At 40.2% G+C, this 21,586-nt stretch overlaps 1 protein-coding gene across 28 annotated transcripts in view; it reads right to left on the minus strand.

Annotated features, from left to right (window-relative positions):
• The window catches only part of RNF170 (ring finger protein 170), a 43,573-nt gene that overhangs the window by 18,013 nt on the left and 3,974 nt on the right, over window positions 1-21,586 (minus strand). For 12 of the 28 annotated variants that reach the window (XM_089325952.1, XM_070068637.2, XM_089325962.1 and 9 more), the window contains exons 2-3: window positions 18,669-18,738; window positions 2,480-2,555 (exon numbers count right to left, since the gene is read on the minus strand). In XM_089325952.1, the coding sequence (XP_089182078.1) occupies window positions 2,480-2,555; window positions 18,669-18,731 (139 nt within the window). In that variant the 5' untranslated portion in view covers window positions 18,732-18,738. Of the gene's footprint in view, window positions 1-2,479; window positions 2,556-7,484; window positions 7,896-18,594; window positions 18,739-19,901; window positions 20,025-21,586 lie in introns of those variants that run through there. The other 16 variants (XR_016229150.1, XM_008273910.5, XM_008273912.5 and 13 more) reach the window with 7 other exon arrangements.

Below are 21,586 nucleotides of genomic sequence, written 5' to 3' on the forward strand. Positions count from 1 at the left end.
CTCTACTTGAACAAGTATATTCTGAGAAGCACAAGGCTGAGCTACTACATAAGTTGAAGAATGAATGTCAAACTATTTTCTAAGTACCTTGATTTTATGGTATTTATGCCAGTTTTAATGGTACAAAAAAAAGATAAAAATGTATGGAACTTAATATTCCCCGCTTCACTTCATTAATATTTTTTTATTTGACAGGTAGAGTTATAGACAGTGAGAGAGAGAAAGGTCTTCCTTCCATTGGTTCACTCCCCAAATGGCTGCTACGGCCAGCGCTGTGCTGATCTGAAGCCAGGAGTCAGGTGCTTCTTCCTGGTCTCCCATGTGAGTGCAGGGGCCCAAACACTTGGGCCATCCTCCACTGCATTCCTGGGCCACAGCAGAGAGCTGGACTGGAAGAGGGGCAGCCGGGACTAGAACCCAGTGCTCATGTGGGATGCCAGCACTGCAGGCGGAGGATTAACCAAGTGAGCCAAGGCGCCAGCCCCTTCATTAATATTTTTTTATAAACTGACAAATCTCAATTTCCAGTTCTTCCCAATAGAAACTTCTACAGTAATGGAAATCTTAATCTATGCTATCCCACATGGTACTCACTCTTGTGTGGTACTTGAAATATGGCCACTGTGACTACAGCCCTGAATTTTAAACTTCATTTAATATTAACTCAAGTGTAGATCACCACATGTGATTAGTAACAACCGTATTGGACAGCACAGACTAGGCTAAATAAAGAGCTTTCTTCCAACTCTAGCAGCTGCATGCCACAGCAGTACAGAGAAATCCAGGACTCCTGCATAGCTAGACCTGTTCCTATAAACACTACTGTGCATGTAAGCAAATCTTAATGATTAATATGTTAATAATAATAACAGCTGCCTAACTTATCATGCTTTGAGATTAAGTCAGACAGTTGTTTATAAAATCACTTTGTAAATTATAAAACACTATCCCAATATGAATTACTGATAACAGTGCTGGGGCAGAGTACTCCTAATGTGCTTTAACTATTTTTACATCAATAAATTTAAGTGAGAGTAGGACTTTCTGTCTGTTTAGCTCACAATTGTCAATGCCTAGAACAAAGTCTGGCATATGGAGGACGTTCAAAATATATTTGGTGAATGGAAAAATTTATATAACCTTCAGTAGAACTAAAATTTGATCAGGTAGGAAAGCAATTTTTTTTATATTTGTTAACAGTTTTATTGGAATAATTCACCTATCATAACAATTTTCCATTTAAAACATATACTTCAATGATTTTTATCATATCTAGAATTATATAAAAACATACCTTTGGGTGTTTTCATCACCCCTCACCCAAAGAAACCCCAAACCCATCAGCTGTCATGTCCTAGTCTTCCCCTCCCCCAGTCACTAGTAAGCACTAATTTACTTTATGACTGTGAATTCGCTTTCTCTAGGCATTTCATATAAATGGAATCGTACAGTATATGACCTTTTGTATCTGGTTTCTTTGTACTTAATATGTTTTTAAGATTCATTTATATTATACCAGTCCTTCATTCCTTCTTATGGCTAAATTATGTGCCGTTGTATCTATGCTACATTTCTTGTGTTCATTTTTTTAAAAAATTTTATTAATATAAAGAGAACAGATGTCATGTATTTCATATGTACAATTCTAAGAAGATAACCATACTTCCCTCCCTCCCTCTAGGAAAGCATTTTTTAATCTTTGTTTTAGATGTTAGCTAGCTTGGCTTGAAGGTTTGTAACATCCTACTTATTCCAGCCTTATGGAGATTTTACACTTTTGGTTGTTAGAGATTACATTTGGTTGAAAAGCAAAGAGACAGAGGGAAAATTTTTCTTCTTCGTTTGCCTAATTTTGTTATCTTTGACCACTGAAGAAAAAGGGAAGGGGAGGACTATTGAAAAAAAAAAAAAAAAAAAAAACTCATACCCTTTACTTGTTTCTTTGTGGGTCTCAGGGAAAATGCTTTCAAACAAAGTTTTCCCACTATATTTCATTAAAACCAGTTAAATAGTGATTATTTCTGCACAAATAGTAGGAAAATTGCTGTATTTAAAAAAAGTTCATAAGGGTAGGCCCCTCCCTTTGTTGCCCTTGTTGCCCGTGCCTTTGGGGCCACCTGCTCCCTGCTTTCCTGCTTGCATGCTTGCTGCCCTTGGCTTGCACCTGGTCTGCTCTCTCCTTGGTATGGACCCAACTTAGCATCTAGACTTTTCTTTCTCCCCTAGATAAAGCCCTCGGTCTCTTGCACACTCCTCTCACTGAATAAAAATCCTTAAAACTTAAAAAAAAAAAAGTGAATAAGAAAGCATGAGTAAATTAAAAGTAAGCGAGTTGTCTGATCTGAAATTATAAATCAACAGAATGACTAAGTAATTTGAAGTTGAAAAAGCACATGTTTACCAACAGTAATTACTGTTCCATCACAACTGCATATGCCCTTACGGAGTGACACAAACACAAATCCTTACAGAGCAGTACCTGTTCTGTTTGAAGTTGTTCTCGAAGCACCCTTACTAGCTCTTGGTTTTCTGGGTGAATGTTCTGATGTACATTTCTGTTGAACAAAACACAATAAACCTTTAATATAAAATGCTGTCAGATGAGTTCATATTTTATGTGTCTATTTTTTTACTTAGAACTCCTAGTGATTTAACAGATGTGAGTACGATGCTATACAAGTGCACTCCAACGCCAGGGCTCTGTGCATACGTTCCAGATTATGCTGGGGCAAGTTCTTCAAAGACCACTGATCACTGGTTTATTTCAGGTTGAACTGCCAACGATAAAATCTCCTGGTATCCTGGATATTTATAGTATTTATTTATAAACATTTATAAATAAATATTTATTAAAATATTATGAAGAATAATTAATACATGTATTTCTCTTGTGAAATTCCTTCAAAAATAGGCAGCTGTATATACTTTTACATATTATTACACATTTGAACATTTTCCCACACTAATTAGGTCTTTCTCCTAACTTTTCAGGTATGAGGGATAAGGAACAGAGCAGAAACTAAGATTATGTAATGTAGAAAGGCAAAAAGGAAACATACTACTAATATCTTAACATTAACAATTAAAATGGAGACTCACAGACAAGAACCTAGTGGTTGATATAAACAGGGTAAAATACAGGAGTATAAAAATTAGAAGTTGTGGTCATGATGGTAGGATGAGAGCAAAGTTTTAAATCTGAATTACAGCTTACTATGATTTGCCTATAGTTTTTTTTTTTTTTCCAGAACTTAAACATCCTGAACAACAATATTCTAAGTCTGCAGAATCCCTGGGTTAGTCTATAGAAGAGCCCTTATTATGTGGGTAAGCTATATCCAACAGAGGTAAGAACTCAAATATTCTAACAGGATAGGGAAAATTAAATAAATTAAATTTTAAAAATTAAATAAAATTAAATAAATTCATCCTGTGATTATTCCATTTCTAATACAAAATGCAAATTTTAGAAAAGCTTTAGTTCAGAGAGGACATGATAGCAATTTAAAGTCAAGTCTCTAATAGAAGCAAACATGAATGTAATGAAATGACTCGAAAGCTGTTTAAATTCTTTTGGATTGCTTTAAAATAAGTTACATTCTTCTGACTGAATAAGTGATCTATAAAAGGAAGCTATCTTATATGAAAGCAATGTATCAAGGAACAATCTAACACAGGAACAATCTATCTCATGTAAATACTGGTGAATATTTAGCTAAATGGCAATTATCTACTCTTTGAGAATGGAAAACTATTCTGTTCTCATTGGGAAAAAATAATGATAACTTTTCAGAGTACAGATATGAACCATATGACTGGGAAGTTCTTTTATTTGGTTTCTTTCCATAAAAGGGAAGATGCAGGAATTCTTAAATCTGTTAGGAAAATATTTGAAAAGTAAAAGTATAGCCAGAAAACAAGAATGCCCAACCTGTTAACTACTGCCAGTAGCTCAGGTCCTCAAATGTGATTGGTAGCTGGGAGTACAGAACCAAACACTTATTAAATAATGGAATAATTTTAAGGTACCCTAAAAGCCACACTAGAATATCTGGTACATAACGATCACTTAGCTGTGAGAAAAGTGACAGGGTATTTGACAACAAGTTGGTCTGAAGTAAGGTGCCAAGGGAGGCAGTGGCTCTAATACAGGACCGAAGTACATTTGCTATTACTGTATCTTTCAACGATTTATGATGATCCTTCTTTGCTCTGTGAAAGGGGAAACTAGAACTATCAAACAGTTAAGTTGTAGGTAGCCTCAGAAAGAAGCCAGGAATCTCTGATATTAGGCTAAAAAATGCCTAAACCTTGGAACAGAAAAAAAGTATACAAATGTGTAAGATTCTTTTGACTGGTTTCTGCTGTGTCGACAAATGACAGCTGTTAGTACTAATAACTTAAGGAGGAAAAGCAATTTAAAACATACAAATAAACAGAAAGGCATTCTGTTCATAGACAATGTTTTAAAGATGAAAATACCACCCAAAGTGATCACGCTATATAGATCCAAAGCAACCCCTATCAGAATCCCAATGGTGTTTTTTGCAGACATAGAAGAAACACACTCGAAAACCCTGTGAAATCTCAAGGGACATCAAAATCACCAAAACAATCTTAAAAAAGAATGAAATTGGAAGACACACACTCATTGGTCTGAAAATTGACTACAAAGCTACAGCAATCAAAGAGGGTGTTACTGTCATAAGGACAGACAAACCAATAGGATAAAACACAGAGCCCAGGAAGAGACTCTCACCTACGTGGTTGCTATGGACTATGTGTCTGTGTCCCCCAACAAAATACATAGGTGGACTCTAATCCCCAGAGTGATGGTATTTGGAGGTGAGAACTTTGAGAAGTAACTGGGTCATATCGGTAGTGCCTTCAGGAAAGGATTCGTGCCCTTACAAGAAGTGACATTGGAGAGCTTGCCACATGAATATACAATAAGAAAACATCCATCTACAGACTAGGTAATGGGCTTTTGCCAGAAATCAGATCCTCAACACCTTGATCTTAGAACTCCCCAGCCTCTGGAACTGTGAGAAGTAAATACTGTTTAAGTCATCCAGTCTAAGGGGACTGGATGTAATGGCCCCAAATGACTGAGACAGTAGTCATTTCACTTTTGACAAGTGTCCCAGGATCATTCACTGGGAAAGTATACTTTCAACAAATGGTACTGGGAAACCTGGATATCCATATGCAAAAGAATGAAATTGGACCCTTAAGTTCATATCATATATGAAAATTAACTCAAAATGGATCAAGATCAAGAGACTAAATTTAAGAGTTAAAACTAGGGCCAGCACTGTGGCATAGTGGGTACAGCTGCCATCTGTGGTGCTGGCATCCCATATGGGTCCCTATTTGAGTCCTGGCTGCTCCACTTCTGATCCAGCTCCCTGCTAATGTGCCTGGGAAAGAAGCAGAAGATGGCCCAAGTGTTTTGGTCCCTGCACCCACACGGAAGACCAGGAAGAAGCTCCTGGCTCCTGGCTTAGCCTGGCTCAGCCCTAGCCATTGCAGCCATCTAGGGAGAGAATCAGTGGATGGAAGATCTGTCTCCACCTCCCTCTCTCTGTAACTCTGCCTTTCAAATAAATAAATAAATATTTAAATAAATATAGGAGTTAAATAAATATATGAGTTAAAATTATAAACATTTTAGAAAAAAGTAGATATTCATAATTATGACTTTGAATTTAGCAATGATATTTTAAATCTATTTATTTATTTGAGAGGCAGAGTTACAAAGAGAAGGAGAGACAGAGACGTCTTCCATCCACTGGTTCACTCCCCAAATGGCCTCAACAGCTGGAGCTGAGCCAATCTAAATCCAGGAGATTCTTCTGGGTCTCCCACATGGGTTCAGGGGCCCAAGCACTTGGGCCATCTTCCACTGCTTTCCCAGGCCATAAGCTGAGAGCTAGATTGGAAGAGGAGCAGCCAGGACTTGAACTCTTACCCATATGCCATTGATGCAGGTGGAGGCTTAACCTACTATGCCATAGCACTTGCCCTGGCAATGATTTCTTAAACGACACCAAGAGCATAGGCAACAAAAGAAAAAAATAGTTGAGTTTCATCAAAATTAAAAGCCTGGCACACTGACGGACACTATAAAAAGACTGAAGAGAAAGTTTACCGAAGAGGAGAAAATACTTGCAAATCATATCAGCTAACAGTATCAGAACATATGAATAACTCAAAGAAGTAAATCACACAATCTAAAAATGGTCAAAGGAAACACATTTCTTCAAAGACAAAACATAAATGCCCAATAAGCATATAAAGTGATGCTCAGCATCATTACTAGAGAAATGAAAATTAAAAGCAGGGCCAGACATTTAGCCTAGTTGTTACACTAGTGGTTAAGACGCCCATGCACACATCAGAGTACCTGGTTCACCTCTCTCTGGCTCCAGAGTCCAGCTTCCTGCTAATGTACACCCTGTGAGGCAGTGTTAATGGCTTAAGTAATTGGGTTCCTGCCACCCATATGGGAGAGATTGGATTGAGTTCCTGACTTCTGCTTAACTGGAACTGGGTGGCCCAGTCACAGCCACCCAAGCATCACAGGCATCTGAAAAGTGAACCAGTGGGTGGTAACTTAATTACTTTCTCTCTCCCTCTCTCCTTCTCTCCCTCTCTACTTCTCTCTTTCTCCATCCTGTCTAGTTTAGTTTTAGTTTTAAATAACTAAATTAGTTTTAAATAACTAAAACTAAAAAAGCAAAATTTAAACCACAGTGGGATACTACTTCATTCCCATGAGAATAGCAACCATAAAACACAAAACAGTAAATAATAAGTGTTTGCATAGATATTGAGAAAATGGGAGCCTCATGCCTTCTTGGTGGACATGTGAAATAGGACAACTGCTGTGGAAATGAGTTTGGAGGTTCCTCAAAAAGTCAAACATAATTGCCATATAACCCTGGAATTCCAACTGAAGGCAGGGACTCAAAATAAATACTTGTGCACTATCATTATTTGCACTAGCCAAATGTCCATTGAGAGATGAATAAATAAATAAAACATAGTATGTGCATATAATATTCTTTAGCCACAAAAAAGAATGGGGAATGGAGTTCTGCCACATGCTACAACATAAATGGATTTTTAATTTTTAGAGTATGAGAAGGAAATTTTTAAATTTTAGAGCATGAGAAGGAAAGAGAAAACACTTCCATCTGCTAGTTCCCTCTCCAAATGACTCCAAAAGGCCAGGCCAACACCAGGAGCAGGGAACTCAATTGAGGTCCCTTAAGTGGGCATCTGAGAACCAGCCACTTGAGCCCTGAGGCCAGACGCAGGAGCAGAGCCAAGACCAGAACTTGGCATCCAAATGGGCATTTCAACCACCAGCCCACCCACCCACCACATAACATAAACAGACTTGGAAAATATTATGCTACGTGAAATATGCCAGATAAAAAATATAAATGTTACAAGATTTTACATTATGAAATACCTACATCAGGCTAATTCGTTAAGACAGAGGTAGAATGGAGGTTAATGGGAGCTGGGAGAGAAGACATAGGAAGTAATTGTTTAAATGGGTAGTTTCTATTTCAGATGGTAAGAAAGTTCAGGAAGGCCGGCGCCGTGGCTCAATAGGCTAATCCTCCGCCTTGCGGCGCCAGCACACCGGGTTCTAGTCCCAGTCGGGGCACCGGATTCTGTCCCGGTTGCCCCTCTTCCAGGCCAGCTCTCTGCTATGGCCCGGGAATGCAGTGGAGGATGGCCCAAGTGCTTGGGCCCTGCACCCGCATGGGAGTCCAGGAGAAGCTCCTGGCTTCGGATCAGCGTGATGCGCCGGCCATTGGAGGGTGAACCAACGGCAAAAAGGAAGACCTTCTGTCTCTCTCTCTCACTGTCCACTCTGCCTGTCAAAAAAAAAAAAAAAAAGTTCAGGAAGTAGAGTGATGATGGGTATATAACATTGTAAGTGTACTTAACGCTGCTGACTTGCACAATGAAAAATGATTAATACAGTAAATTTTATGTTACGTACATTTTAACATATTTAGAAAAGGATTCATTACAAATACCAAGAACATCAAAAAAAATTACAAAAAGGGCAAAGGATTCCCTTTGTTTGAATTTTAAACTATACATGCCACTTGAATCTCAACCTAGCACTGAATGATTACCCAAGTTGAAGTGACAGGATTACAAGTACCAATTATAACTGAGGTTGAAAAACTAGACAGGAACTTAAAGTAACCTCCATCCAATCATATGGTAGGTCTAAGGCAATATCCAAGAAATATAGAGCACCTTATATAGTATAATTTGAGGAGTTTTTTCTGAGGGTGAGTCAAAAATCTCATCATTTATCTCTACCAACTGGCCTTGGCTCTGTACAGGAGGCCAAACAGAATCAATCTAATTCTTTACCAAAACAAAGCCTTTAGCATATCTAAAGACAACTTTAGTTTCAACAGTCCCTTTCACCAAGTAAGATACCCCTATTTCCCACAAGTGTATCATGTGGTTTGTTTCTCCGTTTTGACAATATCTCCTGAATATGTTCCAATTTAAAATGCTTGTCCCAAAATTAATATAATACAGATGTGACCTTTAATTGGTTATTTTTATAAATGTAACCTATACTGTTAAGTTTTTGGCATCTATAATATACAATTGCCTATTAAATGGAAACTCATAGTTTGGGCTTCACATCACCCCACTATGTGGGGAAAAAAGCTTTTATTATGCAAGTAATAAATATTCATATAATAGGGAGATTAGAAAATGACTAATGGAAATAATATCTTGAAATAAAGTAATCACAAGAATAATTGTTTTAAAAAGGGCAGTTTACTTATGGTTCTTGTGATCTATATTTTTTTCTCCTCTTTATTCGTCCTAACTGAAGCTTTGCATGCTTTGACTCACTTCTCCCCAGCCACTGGACACCACTTTATTCTACTCTCTGTCTATGAATTCAGCTCTTTTAGATTCCACACATAAGTGAGCTCATGTGGTATCTTTCTGTTCTTGGCTTATTTCAGTTTGCACAACTGAAACCAGGCTCATCAATATTGTTGCAAATGACAGGATTTTCTTCTTTTTTAAGGCTAATAGTATTGTTATATATGTATACCCATACACATTTTCTTTATTCATTCATCTGCTGATGGACACTGAGGTTTGTTTATTCCACATCATAGCCATGTGAAAAATGCTGCAAAGAACATGCAAGCATAGAAATCACTTATACTGATTTAATTTCCTCCAGCTACATTCCTAGAAGTATGATTGCTGGGTCATATGCTAGTACTATTTTTCTTAAAGATTTTTATTTTATTTATTTGAAAGACAGAGTTACAGAGAGAGGTAGAGACACAGAGAGAGGTCTTCCATCTGCTGGTTCACTCCCCAAATGGCCGCAATGGCGGGAGCTGAGCCTATCCTATCCGAAGCCAGGAGCCAGGAGCTTCTTCCAGGTCTCCCATGTGAATGCAGGAGCCCAAGGTCTTGGCCCATCCTATGCTGCTTTTCCAGGTGCAATAGCAGGGAGCTAAATCAGAAGTAGAGCAGCTGGGACTCGAACCAGCACCTACATGGGATGCCAGCACTGCAGGCCAAGGCTTTAACCTGCTGTGAACCCTGCTATTAGTATTTTTAATTTTTAAAAAATACTTGAGAGACAGAGTTACAGAAAGAGAGGAAGAATGAGGGAGGGAGAGGAATAGAGAGAGAAGAGGAGGGAGGGAGGGGGAGGGAGAGGGAGGGAAGGAGGGAGGGAGGGGGAAAGGGAGGGAGAAAGAGGGAGGGAAGGGGAGAGAGAGGGAGAGAGAGGGAGAGAGAGGGAGAGAGAGGGAGAGAGAGGGAGAGAGAGGGAGAGAGAGGGAGAGAGAGGGAGAGAGAGGGAGAGAGAGGGAGAGAGAGGGAGAGAGAGGGAGAGAGAGGGAGAGAGAGGGAGAGAGAGGGAGAGAGGGAGAGAGGGAGAGGGAGAGGGAGAGGGAGAGGGAGAGGGAGAGGGAGAGGTTCTATCCACTAGTTCATTGCCCAGATGACCGCAATAGCTAGGCTGAAGCCAGCAGCCATGAGCTTCTTCCAGGTCTCCCATATGGGCAGTAGGGGCCCAAGCCTCTGCTGTTTTCCCATGCCATTAGCAGGGAGCTGGATCAGAAGTAGAGCAGCCAGAACATGAACCGGTGCCCACATGGAATGCCAGCATCACAGATTGCGGCTTAACCTGCTATGCCATGATGCTGGCCCTTATTTTTTAATTTTTAAGGAATTTCCACACTGCTTTCCACAATGACTGCCATTTCACTTTTCCACGAACAATGTAAAGGGTTTCCTTTGTGCTCCACCGTCACCTCACTTGTTATCTTTCACCTTTTTTTTTTATAGAGTTCAGTACTTTTTTATGATTTATTTATTTATTTGCAAGTCAGAGTTACACAGAGAGAGGAGAGGCAGAGAGAGAGAGAGAGAGAGAGAGAGAGAGAGAGAGAGAGAGAGAGAAAGGTCTTCTACCCGCTGGTTCACTCCCATTTGGCTGCAATGGCCAGAGCTGTGCCAATCTGAAGCCAGGAGCCAGGAGCTTCCTCTGGATCTCCCATGTGGGTGCAGGGGCCCAAGGACTTGGGTCATCTTCTACTGCTTTCCCAGGCCAGAGCAGAGAACTGGATTGAAAAAGGGGCAGCTGGGACTAGAACCATTGCCCATATGGGATGCCAGGCTTCAGGTCAGAGCGTTAACCTGCTGCGCCACAATGCCAGCCCCCTTTTTTTTTTTTTTTAAGATTGATTGATTTGAGAGAGAGAGAGATCTTCCATCTGCTGATTCACTCCCCAAATGGCCTGTCAGGGCTGGGCTAGACCAAAGCCAGGAGCCAGAACTCCAGGTCTCCTACATGCATGGTAAGGGCTCTACCTAGGCCATCTTTTGCTGCTTTTTCAGATGTATTGGCAAAGAGTTGAATCTGAAGTAGAGCAGCAGGGACTTGAATTAACTCTCATTTGTGATGCCAGTGCTGCAGGTTGGAGCTTAACCCATGGCACCACAACGCTGGTCCCATATCTTTCATCTTTTTGAGAACAGCCATTCTAACAGGTGTGAAGAGATCTCTCATTGTGGTTTTAAATTGCATTTCTCCAGTGAACACTGACGGTGAGCATTTTTTTCATATACTGTTAGCCGTTTGTATGTCTTCTTTGGAGAAACGTCTTCACTTCCCCTGACCATTTTTTAATTTTTTTGTTCCTAGATATGCAAGCCTGCTCTATGTTACCTTTATTGTAGATAAAAGTAACAGAAAATGGGGTTGGAAAAGGATAAGAGGTGGAGACACAAAATGGACGTAGCTCTTCATACGGGACCTTCTACCCTCAGGCCTCAGCAGCTCTGCCATAGGTCTGTGTGATCCATCAGGAATTCCATCTTTCAAGTCATTTCCAGGTTGCAGTTCTGCTGGCAGGTTTCAGAACTTTCCCTCTGTTGCCTGCAGCAAGGCTTCTTATGACACTGTCATTGCTTAATGTCCTCAATGAGCCCATCCATTGTGAGGACTCCGCACCTTCCATGATCCCTTCCTGTACCATCATAGTCCTGGCAATGAATTTCATATGTGTTACCTGACCTTGGACTTGAGTCTTCATTTGCAGGACCTGGCCTCCTCTGCCCATTTTAAAATAAGGTTTTGGGGCCAGTGCTGTGGCATAGCATGTAAAATAGGTGCTGGTTTGAATCCTAGCTGCTCTACTTATGATCTAGATCCCTGCTAATGCACCTTGGAAAGAGACAGAAGATAGCCCAGGTGCTAGGGCCTCTGCACCCATGTGAGAGACCTGGATGAAGCTCCTGGCTCCTGACTGGCCCAGCCCTGGTTGTTGCGGCCATTTGGGGAGTGACCCAGGAGATAAAAGACCTCTCTTTCTCTCTCTCTCTGACTCTCCCTCTCTGTAACTCTTATAAATAAAATAAATAAATCTTTTAAAACAAATCAGGTTTTTTTCTTGCTATTAGCTGAATTCCTTACATATTTTAGATACTAGCCCCTTATCAGAGATACATGACTTGCTAGTATTTTCTCTTCACCTGGGGGGCTATTTCTTCACTCTGCTGGTTGTTCCCTTTGCTGTGCAGAAACTGTTTAGTTTGATGCAATTTCATTTGTCTGTTTTTGCTTTTGTCACCTGGTATTTTGGGGGTCAAATACAAAAAATTATTGCCCAACCCAATATTAAGGTTTTTTTCCCCTATTTTCATAGAGTAGTTGTACAGTCTTTAATCCACTTTGAGTTGGTTTTTGTACATAGTGTGACATGAGGGTCCAGTTTCATTCTTCTGCATATGTAAATCAATACTTCTGTTGAAGAGGCTGTCCCTTCCCCATTGTGTGTACTTGGCAGCTCTGTGAAAAATGAACTGATTATACGCAAAGGTGTGTGGCCTTTTCATTTGGGTCTATTGACCAATGTGCCTATTTTTATGCCGTTACTATGTTGTTTTAGTTACTATAGCTAGCACAGGCATTGTGGTGCAGAAGGTTAAACTGCAGCCTGCAATGCTGGAATGCCACATAGGAGTGGTGGTTTAAGTCCCAGCTACTCTGCTGCTGAACCAGCTCCCTTATGACGCACCTGGAAAGGCTGTGGAAGATGGCCCAAGTTCTTGGCCCCTGCCATCCATGTGAGAGACCAGGATGGAGTTCCTGGCTCCTGACTTCAACCTGGGGCTCCTGACTTCAACCTGGCCCAGACCTGGCTATTGTGGCCAATTTGGTAGTGACCCAGCACATGGAAGATCTCTCTCTCGATCTCTCTCTCTCTCTCTCTCTCCCCCTCTCTGTCTCTCTTTCAAATAAATAAATAAATCTCTAATTACTATAGCTTTGATATAGCTTGAAATCAGATAATGTGATGCTTCCAGCTTTGACATTCTCACTCAATATTGTCTTCACTATTCATCAGTGTTTTTGTGATTCCATATGAATTTCAGCATTCTCTATTTTCGTGGGAAAACGACATTGGAGTTTTGATAGAGATTGTATTCAATCTGTAGACTGTTTGGGGTAGTATGGACATTTCAGCAATATGAATTATTTCAATCCATGAACATATGATATCATTTCATATATTTGTGTCTTCTAAAGTTTTTCATCAATGATTTACTGTTTTCAAATCTTTCACCTTCTTGTTTAAATGTTTTTGTTATCAAAGAGATTGATCTTTTGATTTCAGATAACTCACTGTTCAAATATAGAAATACTAATGATTTTTACATGTTAATTTTGTGTCTTTTAACATTGCCAAATTCATTTACTAGTTCTATAGCTTTCTGATGGGATCTTTAGGGTTTTCTATCTAAGATCATGTCATCTGCACAATTTTACTTCTTCCTTTCAATTTGGATGCCTTTATTTCTATTTCTTACCTAATAGCTCTAGCTAGGACTTCCAGTACTACACTGAACAACAGTGGTAAAAATATGCATTTTTGTCTTATTTAAAAAAAACTTTATTTACTTAAAAGGCAGAGACGGTGGGCAGCCATTGTGGTATTGAGGGTAAAGCCATTGCCTGCAATATCAATATCCTATATGGCCACCAGTTCATGTCCCAGTTGCTCCATTTCTGATCCAACTCCCTGCTAATGGCCTGAAAAAAGCAGCGGAAGATGGTCCAAGTACTTGGGTCTCTGCTACTCATTTGGAAGACCTGGAAGAAGGCCCTGGCTTCAGCCTGGTCTAGCCCCAGCCATTGTGGCCATATGCGGAGTGAACAAGCAGATGGAAGATCTCTCTCTCTCTCTCTGACTTTCAAACAAAGAAATAAATCTAGAAAGAAAGAGGGGAAAAGAAAATGAAAATCATAGCAGATAGATGATAGATAGATAATTAGATTGCTCACCTGCTGGTTGACTCCCCAAATGCCCACAGCAGCCAGGGTTGAGCGAGGCCAAAACCTAGAGCCATAAACTCAATCTGGGTCTCCCAAATGGGTGTCAGCAACTCTACTCTTTGAGTCATTATCTGCTGCTTTCCAGAGTGTGCATTAACAAGAATCTGGAACCAGGGGCAGAACTGGGATTCAAATCCTGACATTCTGGTATGGGATACAGGCGTCCCAAGCAGTGTCTTAACCACTATGCTAAATACTCACCCCTCCTTGTTTTATTCTTGATCTTAAAGGAAAAGCTTCAAATTTTCACTCCTGAGTATGATATTAGGGGTGATATTGGCATGTGGCTTTTAGTATACTGAGGTATACTCCTTCTATACCAACTTTGTTGAGAATTTTTACCACAAAAAAAAAGATGCTAAGTTAAATACTTCCCCATCTATTAAGATGCTCATGTAATTTTTGTTCTTCCTTCTATTAATATGGTGTGTCATGTTTATTGTTTTCTGTATGTTGAATCTCCCTTGCACCCCAGGGAAAAATTCCATTTGGTCATGGTTTGGGCATGTGCTACTAAATTCAGTATGCTAGTATCTTGCTGGGAATTTTTGCATTTGTGCTTATCAAGAATTTTGGCTTGTTACTTTTTTCTGAAGTGTCTTTAATTGTATTTTGTATCATCATAATGCTTGCCTCAGAGAAGAAAGTAAGAGTGGTCCCTCTAATTCAAGATTTTGGAAAAGTTTCAGAAAGGTTGGCATTAGTTCTTCTTTACATGTTTGGTAGGATTGCAGAGTCTCCTTCTTTTTTTTTTTTTTTTTTTTTTTTTTAAAGTTTATTTATTTGAGAGGCAGAGTCAGAGAGAGAAGGAGAGACAGAGAGAGGTCTTTCATATGCTGGTTCATTTCCCAAACGGCCACAACAGCTGGAGCTGGGCTGATCTGAAGCCAGGATCCTGGAGCTTTCTCCATGTCTCCCACGTGCAGTGTCCCAAGCACCTGGGCCATCTTCCACTGCTTTCCCAGGCCATCAGCAGAAAGCTTTATCAAAGACAAGCAGCTGGGACACTAGCAGGTGTCCATGTGTGACGTCGGCCCCGCAGGCAGAGGCTTAACTTACTACACACACCACAGCACTGGCCCTGAGTCTCCTTCCTTTTAAGGCTAAATATTTTTCCATTACATATCTATATCATAAACTGCTTATCCATAGATCTGTCAATGGATACTTGGGTGGCTTTCACTTTTTAGATATTGCAAATAATGCTGCTATGAACATGGGTATACAAGTATCGCTTTGAGCCCCTGCTATCACTTCTGGTTACATAACCAGTAACGCAATATTGCTGGATCATGTGGTAATTCTATTTTTAATTTTCTGAGGAACTACCATGCTGTTTTCCACAGTAACTGCATCATTTTATATAACCATCACTAGTACACAAGTACCCCAATTTCTCCACATTCTTGCCAGTATTTGTTATTTTATGTTTTTTTAATAGTAGTCATTCTACTGGGTATAAAGTGCATCTCCCTATGGTTTTGATTTTATATTTCCCTAATGATCAGTGAGGCTGAAATTTTTTCATGTGCTTATTAGCCATTTAAATGCCTTTTTGGGAGAAATATCTATTCATATACTTTGCAAATTTATCAATCAGGTTGTCTATTTATTACTGAGCTATGAATTCTTTATACGTTCCAGATACATGTGCCTTCACAGACTTATCATTTGCAAATATTTTCTCTCATTGTGCAGGTTATCTTTTCACTTTCTTATTGATGTACCCTGGAGTATAAAAGTTGTTCACTTGCATTAAGTTCAGTTTATCTACTTTTTATTTTGTTGTTCATGCTTTTGGTATCATTTCTTTTGTCAAATCCAAGGTTATGATGATTTGTCTCTTTTAGATTTTTTTTACTCATTCTGAATTAATTTGGTGTGGCATGTATCCAAATTCATTCTTTTGCATGTGATTAGTATTGTTCCAGTACCATTTGTCAAAATTTTTCTACTCTTTGACAAGAATGGTCTTAGCACTCCTGTCAAAGACCAGCTGACTGTAGATGTATGGGTTGACCATTTCTGAATCTTACTTCTGTTGTGGCAAAATCTTAGCTATCCCTCCCAACTGACAATTTAATAAGCATGCTTCTTAGGTCTTCTTCACCCAAGTTGCTATTGAAAATGAATAGAACAGGTCTGAGGACAGACCCCTGCAACAATATATAGTGTCTCCCTTTTTGGTTTATATTAAAACACTAGTTAGTACTCCCAAGAAGAACCTACCACACACTTGGGAATTCACTTAGCTCTGCTACCATTTAGTTATCACTTCCCCATTATATCCACAAGTGTAAAACCAGTATCACTCTAGAGTGTTACTCTCTTCGATACTCTATTGAAATAAAGGTGCTGTGATATAGCAGGTTAAGACAACAAATGCGATACTAGTACCCCACATGGGTGCCAGTTCAAGTCCTGGCAGCTCCACTTCTGATTGAACTCCCTGCTAATGCACCTGGGAAAGCAGTGGAAGATGGCCCAAGTCCCTGGGCCCCTGTACTCATGTTGGATACCTGGAAGAATTTCCCAGCTCCTGGCTTCAGCTTGGCCCAGCCTCAGCTGCGTGGCCATTTGGGAAGTGAACCAGTAGATGGAAGGTCTCTCTCTGTGTCCCTCCCTCTCTCTCTCTGTAATGCTGCCTTTCAAATAAAATAAATACAACTTTAAAAAAAGATGTTTCCCTAATAAGCAACTATTGATGTAGAGGTAATAGAGCAAATTAATCACCTTTCCTAAGTGTAAGTTCTGTTTTACAATCATTGCTACAAATACTGATCTGTAATTTTCAGATTTAACCTTTTTCTATTTCATACTTTTTCATTTGTTTTCAATGATACATATAAAATTCTATTATATATTAACGTGTTAACTCTTAAATTTCAACCACATTACCTAGTATCTACAAATAGGTGTACAGGTACCTGAAGCCTTTAATTATCATTCATGATTCTACAACAATTAATTCTTTCTATACTGACCAAGTCTTCTTTTTGCCTAAGTTTATCCATTTAAAAACTAAATATCTTGGACTTACTATTTATATCTCCTAGAAGTTGATGGATTCCATTATGAAAATTAAATTTTAAAAAATTGCAAGGCCTCCAGCATGTGACGCCAACATCCGATACTGATGCCAGTTTGTGTCTGGCTGCTCCACTGTCAATCTACGTCCCTGCTAATTGTTTTAGGAAAGAAGTGGAAGATGGCAAGTGTCTGGATCCCTGCCACCCATGTGGGAGACCAGATGAGGCTCCTGGCTCCTGACTTCATCCTGACCCAGCCCTGGACATTGTGGAGTGACCCAGCAGATGAAGATCAATCTCTCTGTCTATGTCTCTCCCTCTCTCTCTGTAACTCTGCCTTTCAAATAAATAAATAAATCTTAACAACAACAACAAAACCTGCATTACTAACACAGAAAATCTGAACATTTTATTTAAAATATGGATGATGACAGGAGAAATGTTAGCATTTAGAGCTCAATGGAAAATAAAATACTTTACTAAATACAACAGAATTTCAAAAAGTTCATGGAAAATGGAATTAAAGTTTAAATTTACTTTTTAAAAAAGATTTAGTTTATTTGGAAGGCAGAGTTACAAAGAAAGAGGGAGAAAAAGAGAGAAATCTCCCATCCACTAGTTCACTCCCCAAATGGCCACAACAGTACAGCTGGGCCAGACCCAAGCCAGGAGCCAGGAGCCAGGAGCCAGGAGCTTCTTCCAGGTCTCCTATGTGGGTGCAGGGCCCCAGGCACCTGGGCCATCCTTCAGTGCTTTCCCAGGCTATTAGCAGGGAGCCAGATCAGAAGAGGAGTAGTCACAGGCAGCGGCTTTACCCGTTCTGCCACAATCCCAGCCACTAAAGTTTATTTTGGTACAAAAATTTTTTTGAAATCCATGCATGCACAGGTTCTTCATTTACTTATTTGAAAAGCTGAGTTACAGAGATACAGAGAAAGATCTTCCTTCCACTGGTTCACTCCCCAAATGGCCACAATGGCTGGGACTGGGCTGAGTGTGAGCCAGGAGCTTCTTCCAGGTCTCTCACATGCTTGGTAGGGGTTCAAGCACTTGGGTCACCTTCCACTGCTTTGGTGACCCTGTGCCTATATGGGATGCTGGCACTGCAGAGGCCAGCCCCCATTAACTTATCTCTTAATTCTATTTCTATTACTTTTTGCAGGACTCTCATATGTACAATCATTGACATCCATTACTTGTTTTTCTTTTTTCTTTTTTTTTGACGGGCAGAGTGGACAGTGAGAGAGAGAGACAGAGAGAAAGGTCTTCCTTTTGTCGTTGGTTCACCCTCCAATGGCCGCCGCGGCCAGCACACCGCGCTGATCCAATGGCAGGAGCCAGGTACTTATCCTGGTTTCCCATGGGGTGCAGGGCCCAAGCACTTGGGCCATCCTCCACTGCACTCCCGGGCCACAGCAGAGAGCTGGCCTGGAAGAGGGGCAACCGGGACAGAATCTGGTGCCCCGACCGGGACTAGAACCCGGTGTGCCGGTGCTGCTAGGTGGAGGATTAGCCTATTGAGCCGCGGCGCCGGCCTTATTACTTGTTTTTCATATGAAGTATTGCATATTACTAGGAGTCAAAGTCAGTGACCTGGGAAATATATATTTCAATTCTTTTGTCCTTTAGTCTCACCTGAAAAGTGCATATACCAGGGTAGCAATCAAAGCGAAACTGACCACAACTGCCACAAGTACTTGGTCACTTACTCCTTCTATAACTGAATCATCATCCAGTTTCAAACTTTGAACTTCACGGTGATATTTGGCCATTCCAGGTCTACAATAAAAAAAAAAAAAAGATAGAAGTTACAATTAACACAGTGAAAATGAATTATAAAAGCAATTTAAACATAACTGACTTGTAATATATTTAGTTTTTTGTAGCAGCCTTTTTTTTTTTTTTTTTTTTTTTCAGGCAGAGTTAGACAGTGAGAAAGGAAGAGACAGAGAGAAAGGTCTTCCTTTTTCCGTTGGTTCAACCCTCCAAATGGCTGCTACAGCGTTGCGCCGATCTGAAGCCAGGAGCCAGGTGCTTCCTCCTGGTTTCCCATGCGGGTGCAGGGCCCAAGGACCTGGGCCATCCTCCACTGCATTCCCAGGCCACAGCAGAGAGGTGGACTGGAAGAGAAGCAACCGGAACAGAATCCGGCACCCCAACCAGGGCTAGAACCCGGGGTGCCGGCGCCGCAGGCGGAGGTTTAGCCTAGTGAGCTGTGGCGCCAGCCGGTAGCAGCCTCTTTATATAGATTGCCTTAAGTCCAACTCCAGTAGGGATTCTATCAATTAGTTCTTTAAAATTTGCCAGACACATTATTTTGAAGATTACAAAATTCTATTTCCTTTAAGGTAAACAGTTACTACAATTTGTCATCCATTTACTTTAAAATTTTTTAAAACAATACTCTTTCCTCTTCAATCTTAGCTCATGTAATTTTAATAATAAGGACATTTTTCTTGCCCAAATGCTGTTTTCTTATTCCTGAGTGCCAAATAAATTCTCCAAGTACATAAGATTCCTCTTCTTCTTCATTGCACTGAATGTGTGTCTTTTGGAATTTACCATATATGAACAGGAAAAGATATACATTGCAGCCTTCTGTAAATATTCCTATATTACCTAGCATATGCTCTGTACATACTAGGACCTAAAAAATGCTTGTTGCAATATAAGTGATTTACCACACTTACGGAGTTAATAATTTGCAAAGTAAGACATTTGGCTATAGGACATTTATATCTATACTAAAACTTGAGTTAGTGAAAATTCTGATGTTTGAGAAACCACTGGCCTCACCTAAAACTAAGCTCAGCTTTTAGTTCAGACATCTTTGAACTGCCTGCAATATGGATTCCCTGTGGAGCTGCATTTCCTTATCAAGAGAAAAGGCAGGGTATGAAATGCTCCTTCCCCTGCTCTAAACCAGGGAAAAATGGTAGTACCCAGTTCTGCAGGTCTGAGGGGAGAGAGCCCAACCACACTGGAGTCCAAATATCACAGCTAATTCCTTTTATTTCCTTTCTTTCAGATGAGGAAACTATAAAGCTCACAGTATTAGAAGACACCTAAAGGGAAATAAAGGAAATACTCAGATATGCACGATCTTAATAATTACAGTAAGTTCTGCATTTATGTGACTTATTGCACTGGAATGAATTTTATCTGATATCATTAATCAGGTGAGTTTCTGTAATAGAGGGAATTCTTGAGTATCAAAGTCAGCACCTTGGAGAAGTCTGGCTGCTAGGAAGAAATGATCTCTGATGGAGGACAGCTAAGCAAAGAAACAGATTAAAGGCAGCTTCCACCAGCTTTACACACAGAAACAGCCTGACCTCAGGTACACGCTGGTGACAGCATTCAAATACCCATTATGAGGGTACATACTAGGACACTCAGAGAAAGGGGTCTACAGAGAAATCGCCACTTGAAACTACAGAGCCGCAAGTAATCTACAGGTGGGCCATGTGGTCAATTTAGCTATTTTATTCTTCTCTTCTTAAATTAGAGATCCTAAGACTGTTGTCAAAAGTCCTAAGGTGATAATTACTTGCATCAGCTCAAAAATAACCAAAATGTTTATCTGTGTCAAAATTCTCAGGCTCTGCCTTATTGAATCTGTTGTGAGCATTAGACCAAATTGACAGAGGTAAAAGGACTTCACAAGTTCAGCACACTGACAGATGTATCATAATTACTACCACTCACATTTTCTCCTATGCCACACAGCTGCCTAGATTTAGTAAGTGGTACTTTTCTTTAAAAATGTGTTACATTTGTTTCTTTGTCTTACCAGGTGTGATCAGTGGTAATGTGTCTAAATTTTATTAGTATTCTGTGTATAATTGACTTCTATGCAATTATGTGCCCTGAAAATACTTCATGCTTGAAGATTTTCAACATTGGGTAGCCATATGCTATTGGCATGATTTTACAGCACAAGTTCCTAATGTTGTTGAGAGGAACAAAGAAGTCACCTGCATTTTTTTGTCATCGTAAATCCCAACCAAACCTAGGGCTATCACATGGAAATCTAATAATGTTTGACCTATTTGTTCAGGGTTTCAATAGTACAACTTCTGCCTTTTTTTTTTTTTGCCAGGCAGAGTGGACAGTGAGAGAGAGAGACAGAGAGAAAGGTCTTCCTTTGCCGTTGGTTCACCCTCCAATGGCCGCTGCGGCTGGTGCGCTGCGGCCAGCGCACCGCGCTGATCCGATGGCAGGAGCCAGGTACTTCTCCTGGTCTCCCATGGGGTGCAGGGCCCAAGCACTTGGGCCATCCTCCACTGCACTCCTTGGCCACAGCAGAGAGCTGGCCTGAAAGAGGGGCAACCGGGACAGAATCCGGCGCCCTGACCGGGACTAGAAGCCGGTGTGCCGGCGCCGCAAGGCGGAGGATTAGCCTAGTGAGCCACGGTGCCGGCCCATATATTTTCTTATAATCAGAATAAAAAGGAGCTAGTGGCTCAAAAATGAGGTAGCAGGAGGTAGTATAACACCATTTCAGTTTGGAATAGGCTAATCTGATTTAAGATTATAGGGGATAAACAATAAAAAGAAACAACACCTCCTACTTGAGATGACCTAGTACCTCAATCTTCTAAAATATTTTTTTAATTCACTTTTA

Source organism: Oryctolagus cuniculus, chromosome 2 (genome assembly GCF_051225735.1).
Source record: "Oryctolagus cuniculus isolate XC-2025 breed Fujian yellow rabbit chromosome 2, ASM5122573v1, whole genome shotgun sequence".
Classification (NCBI taxonomy): Eukaryota; Metazoa; Chordata; class Mammalia; order Lagomorpha; family Leporidae; genus Oryctolagus; species Oryctolagus cuniculus.